The 6000-nt window shown below is 40.2% G+C and overlaps 1 protein-coding gene across 2 annotated transcripts; it reads left to right on the top strand.

Moving 5' to 3' along the window:
- Positions 1 to 2216: 2216 nt before the first annotated feature.
- LOC112565866 (D-beta-hydroxybutyrate dehydrogenase, mitochondrial-like) lies at positions 2217 to 5943 on the top strand. 2 transcript variants are annotated; one of them, XM_025241728.1, is made up of 6 exons: positions 2217 to 2379; positions 2996 to 3358; positions 4162 to 4374; positions 4710 to 4892; positions 5172 to 5304; positions 5488 to 5943. In XM_025241728.1, the coding sequence occupies exons 2-6, from the start codon at positions 3247 to 3249 to the stop codon at positions 5792 to 5794; spliced, it is 948 nt and encodes a 315-aa protein (XP_025097513.1). In that variant the 5' UTR covers positions 2217 to 2379; positions 2996 to 3246; the 3' UTR covers positions 5795 to 5943. The 2 variants fall into 2 exon arrangements, with proteins under 2 accessions (XP_025097513.1, XP_025097504.1); XM_025241719.1 differs by having other exon boundaries at positions 2990 to 3358.
- The last annotated feature ends 57 nt before the right edge of the window (positions 5944 to 6000 follow it).

Here is a 6000-nt window from a genome sequence, read left to right as displayed (position 1 = left end):
TTTAGAGATTTTTATTGGCTGAAATGAACAGCAACGCCCCGCCCTCAGACATGAAACTGTTGCGTTTGTAATAGGAAATGCCAGTGATTTGCCAGAGCACCAGCTTGTTTTTTGATGGGCGCCAAAGTATTTTCGCTTTTTTTGTTTTTGCGTCTCAGTTTGAACAGAATCCTCCTGGGAAAGTTTTAGCTCTTAATTACGTGACTGCACGATGGCGCTAGTATTTCTTTAGTATGTTTTATTTTTTAATTAGCATTTTGTAAGTACGTTGACCCTTGCAGGTTCATTTTCCCCCAAAAGTGTTTGTGTTCGCTTGATCTTCATCACCGTCGTCAGTGGAATCTGCGCAGGGTGGTGGGTAGTGGTTTGCAAATGGCTATAACGGACGTCCAAAGAAATTTTTTTAAGAGCAAAGTGACATGATTGAAAAAATGTTTGTATTTTTCCGACTGTTGTATGTGGCATCTTCGATTTGATAGCTACTGTGAACTACAATAATAAGATTTTGTATATGTGCATTTATCTTGGTGTTTGCACCTTGTATTTGATGTTTCATGCGCGCGTGCGTAAGATAGAAAAGGTTTATGTATTACTCGCTTTCACAGTCATTTATGGTAAGATCAGTGAGACGATGGCTGATAGTGACAAAGAAGAGTTGAAAAGGAAAAGTAGTTCCGTTATGTGAGGTCAGTGAAATCAAAAGACATCCGCAGTTTCACAAGTGCATAGTCACCTCCTCTCTGTCACAATCAAGTCAAGGGTTTGCCGTTATGGAGACAGGACAGTCAAGGAGAAAGTTGAAAGTCGTAGATCAAAAAAGCCGCAGGAAATGAAACAGTCCAACATAAGGAAGAATATGCGAAAAAAAAAATTATGAAAACAAAGAGCACTTTAATGAAAAACATATGTCTGCTTCAGAAACAAAAAACACAGTGAGTTAGTTTTCCCGCTCAAATCAGTAATGCGAAGGGGCATCACTCTGCTAGCAAACCCAAAAGACACAACAGAGACCGTGACATCTTTCTAAGAATTCCGCGTTTTGATAAAAAATCTTTTTTAAAAAAAACCGTCACGGATGAAGTTTATGTATTCCTTTGATTTCTACGCTTCACACGGCAACGCTGACAGCTTTAGTGTTCTCGGTGAAAATACAGACTTTCAACTGAAAAATATACTTCTTAAAAATATATATAAAGCGATCTCAAAGGGGGAAAACCCCAGAAATATTGCATTTATTTTTAAAATTTGTAACTGTGATTACACCTTCCAATTCCAATTAAGATCTGCTGGCGTTAAATGTTGTCAAAACGCTATCTTTTTAATGAAAATCACAATAAAATTATTTTTGTAAATCGAAGTAATATGCAATAGTATATTTTGAAAACGAAACCATAAAGCGGCTGTTATTTTAACAAAGCTATACGCTCCATGTAGTTTTATTATGAGGGAATCAGATTCATGCATAGTAAGCAAACGTAGTTTGTTTTTTTTTCTTACGTATGATATAGTGACAGATCATTGTGATCAGTTTGTTTTTAATTATCTTGGTATAGGAAAGCCCAAGAAATAGAGTTAAACAATTTATTGAGTGGCAATGCACTGTGCATCTATCTATCTATAAAATTAAGTGCAGTCCGTAATTTTGTGGGAATGGCAATGAATAACAATTGTTTTCACTGTTATCAAAGTGTCAGTGGGAAGGATCTCGCTAAGTTTTCTCGGTAAACTCTACTTGGCTGGGTTGGTGCACAGGTCGCGAATTACTACATAAAGTGAGAGATCACCCAAATTTTCCAATTAAATTTATATTTTTGTTTGATTTTCTTGTCATTTGTTTGTCAATTGCTTAATTGACAGACTGACGAGTCTTTCTTTACTATGGAAAGTTCTGACATCGGAAGTCACCAGTCTTAAATTTTGTAAGTGTTTAAAAAAAAAAAACAGCGCTTACATCGTCGTCGATCTCTGGTAAAATAGCGGCCACTTGCTCAAACTTACGAATATCCATCTGAAAAGGAAAATGGAAAAATTATTTTGAAGCTCAGTAAAACACCGTCTAGTTAAGGTTCTACTTATGCAGTGCAGTGCAAACAGCGCCAGTACAAAGTTGTATTCACTATCATTCGACACAGCGGTCTTGATGGTTCTACTGGGCCAAGGGAAGCGACTAGTGATAGATACATCTTCTAGCTAAGATGTGTTGCCTCCCTTTGTCTTGGCGGACGAGGATGGTCGAGTGGTTACGACGCTGAGCTCCGCGAACAGAAGCGAGCCCGTGTAGTGGAGCAGACTTCCCTATGGTACCTGACTCCATAGAGGGTTGGGGAAGGTGAGGGAAAAGAGAGGTTCACCGCTCTCACCAAGGTGACTTCGAGGAAAGTGAGTTCTCTAACTCTAACATCTCACTCCCAGAGGACTAGAAAATGTCAGTGTGGACGACCTTCACCTTTTACCTTACCTTGTTCTAAGCAGTGTGTTTGCTACTCGTGTTCTTTGTGTGCACGGACGTGTATTACAAGTTATCGTGGTGTGTGTGTGCACGCGCGTGTGCTAGAGAGCGACATAGTACTTTAAGTAACAGAATAATTGACAGAATAATTTCTTACTTATCGTCTCAAGTAAGATTTCTTTAATTTTTTTTTTTATTTCGAGAAAAAGGAAATATTTAATTTCCTGTTTTTAATGAAAATCAATGTTTATCGACATGGAAAATGAATGAGATATTAACTTACTCAAAAGAGAGCAGACTGGCTTACATTAGGGTGTAGTGATGCCAGCGATTTTGACGAACATTTGAGGTTTTGTACAATTCACTATCATGACTTCAAATGTGAAAAAAATGTTGCTTTTGCTCTTAATTAGACAAATATGAACAAACGTGTGACCAAAGTTAGTAAAGTTTCTATATGACTTTAAAAAAAAATTGCTAAAAATTGTTCCAGTGTTTGTCCATTTTTTTCTGATTAAAAACAAAACCTTTATTTGCAAGCCACAGGCGCAAGAAAGTTTCACAGGCAACGTCAAAGCAAGACGATGTGCAGAAACTCCATCATGGTGGGCAGTCTCGGGCTGTCTTGATATTTAAAAAAAAAAAACTGCGAGTGGATCATAATCTTGCCCGAGAACGAAACTAATCAGCCACGTGACCAACACTCCAGATCCTCAGACGACAGATTCTCACGACTGCGGCCCACGTAGCAGAAGTGGTAATACACGTGAGGCGGTTGGAATCCGCTGCTACTAAAGATGCTTCACGTCCTTGGTGCTCTGGCTTTGGCAGCTGTCGTGCTTTTCCTTCTCAACGTTATCGTACGACGAAGAACGGTGATCCCTGGCGGGAAAGCAGTGTTAATAACAGGTGATATGAAGCATTTCTCTCTCTTGATCTCTTACTTTCTTTTATCTACTTAAAAAAAAAAAAAAGACACACACGTGGGAGCTTTCTGATTGTGTTTGCTGTTGGCCAGTACTATTACTAAGACATCAGTGAACACATGACCGGTTATATTTACGACCCTTTGAACTATCGTTTTCTGTTGGATTACATTAAGTTCAGCATGTGCATAGCTTGCCTATTTCTTATTGGCTTTCTCACTTTCTTTCTTTCTCTCTCATATGTGTGTATAGGTGTCTGCTAATGTACCTTGCTGTGTTTGTTTTCCCCTTGAAACAGCTGATAGGCTGTGCTGTTTTAAATTTGAATGACTGAAAAAAAGTGTTAAAACTTACTAGTACGACTATTATTAATAATAATCTTCAAGAATTTAAACAAAAAAGAATGTTGATCGTTTGGAAAAGATTTTCATAGTACAAAACCAATTGACCGAAATGCACCGGATGTGACTTGAGTGTGCGAGTTGAGGGTCGTGACCCTCGCCGTCTCAGAATAACATGTCCGACCCGTTTGACCTCCATGTCTTGGGGGCAAAGTGCATTCGATAATGAAGAGATAAACATGTCCTCCTCTTTGTCGCCACCGCCAGGATTCCCGGGATTACATGACGTGAGAATGACGTCAACAAACCCGCGTTATCGAGGCCAGAACTAAAATTAGACAAAATATGATAGAAATACAAATTGATTCAATAAGCCAACTTCTCACGAAAGCTGAAACACTATTTATTGCTGTTAAAAGACTGTCTCTCTCTCAATACCCACCAGGCTGTGACCATGGCTTTGGATGCATGCTAGCCGAAGCTCTGGACATTCTGGGTTACCGGGTGTTTGCCGGGTGTCTTAACGCTGCAGGAGATGGCGCGAAAGAGCTGAAACAGAAGACGTCATCAAATCTCGTCATCGTACAGCTTGACGTCACTAGCGACGTGCAAGTGGCTGAAGCAAGAGCCACAGTGGAACGTAGCCTGGATGGCTGCTGTAGGTGGTTGATTGATGGTATCATTTGAAATAAGTGTGACAGACCAGTAACACTGTTTCAGATCATTAACAACACTGACCAAGTACACGTACTATTTTGTGGTCCAAAACATGTTAAAACAAAATTTAAATGAAAAAAAAAGGACTATCAATCTACGAAATGCCTACTACGTTTTAAAAAATTAGAAAATCAGATTGGTTTTACTGCTCACACACACACACACACAGTCTTAGTAATTTTCCGAACGTTTTTGGAAATTGAAATGTTTATCACATTCACATAATTCCCGAGTAAAGGGAACCAAGGAACAATGTCAAGTTCTGTTTTATGGCAGGCATGTGGGCGGTGATCAACAATGCTGGCATCGCAGCCTTCGCAGAAACTGAGTGGTGTTCACTGGATGCCTACCAAAATATGATGGACGTCAACTGGATGGGTACTGTCCGGGTCACCAAGACTTTTCTTCCGCTGGTCCGTGCCGCTAGAGGACGCATCATCAATGTAGTTAGTCTAGCTGGTAAGTCATCCATAATAAATAACCGGATGCCTAACGAGGTGCAAAAGTCCCTGCGCCATGATATACCAGTAGTACTTTGTAATGTCATAGACTACCTGAAAGAGAGATGCAACCACAATGAAGCTAATGTTTGCCAGCTACTGCGCTCCTATCATTCCGCTGGGTCTGAGGTGCTTCGCTAGAATTAAAACAACGAACAGTCGTGCATTCCTTTTATTTTTCACTCTTTGTATTAAACGCAAACACACCTTTCTGACCTCTGACACTGTTTTCATTTAGGACGTATAGCGCTTCCAGGCTTCACTTCATATTCTTCCTCCAAGTTCGCCCTCATCGGCTTTTCCGACAGCCTCAGACGTGAGATGATCAAGTTCGGGGTCAAAGTCATTACCATTGAACCCACGCTCTACAGGTATCCACAGTGTCTAAGTTTATTACGTTTACGTGTTTACCTGGACTCTGGGCTCTTAAGCAGTTATTTTTTGCTGCCTATTGATGATGCTTACATTCATATTGTTATTTAAAATCTGATTGGTCTCTTTGTCACTCATTATTTTGATATTTACTTGTGTTTCCATATTCTACGCACACCAAGAACTGCCCTGTCTGACTGTGACGCACTGACCCGCCAGAACGAGAGAATGTGGAACATGGCCTCGGAGGAAGTGCGTCACGACTATGGCGAGACCTACTTCCGGAGTTTTCTCACCAAGCTTAAATACGTTCCTGCGATTCTCCCGGCAAAACCTGAGAGAAGTTGTGGCCGATCTTGTGCACTCGGTCACCTCTGCGTACCCCTACACCCGCTACGTGCCCGCCCTCTTCAGCGCTCAGCTGCCTTCCGATACCTTTGCTTTGACGCCGAATCTTTTCGAAGACTTCGTGCTGACTACGCTGCTTAAAGGAGGGGCCAGTCCGTCCTGTGAATCTCCACACAGATCCCTCAAGTAGTGTGATCCAGAAACGACATTTTAGAAATATTTGTACTTCTTTTATTGTGAAATCGTTGAAGTTATTACAATAAAACAATGTAAAGTTTTGGTTCATATAATACCTAACGATTGCTGTACAAGATGAGAAGAGAATTTAATTATAGCTATATATGTTT

The sequence above is a fragment of the Pomacea canaliculata genome, linkage group LG1, assembly GCF_003073045.1.
Source record: "Pomacea canaliculata isolate SZHN2017 linkage group LG1, ASM307304v1, whole genome shotgun sequence".
Classification (NCBI taxonomy): Eukaryota; Metazoa; Mollusca; class Gastropoda; order Architaenioglossa; family Ampullariidae; genus Pomacea; species Pomacea canaliculata.
Note: the sequence above shows the minus strand (reverse complement) of the source record. Positions and strands in the feature narration are given on the sequence as shown.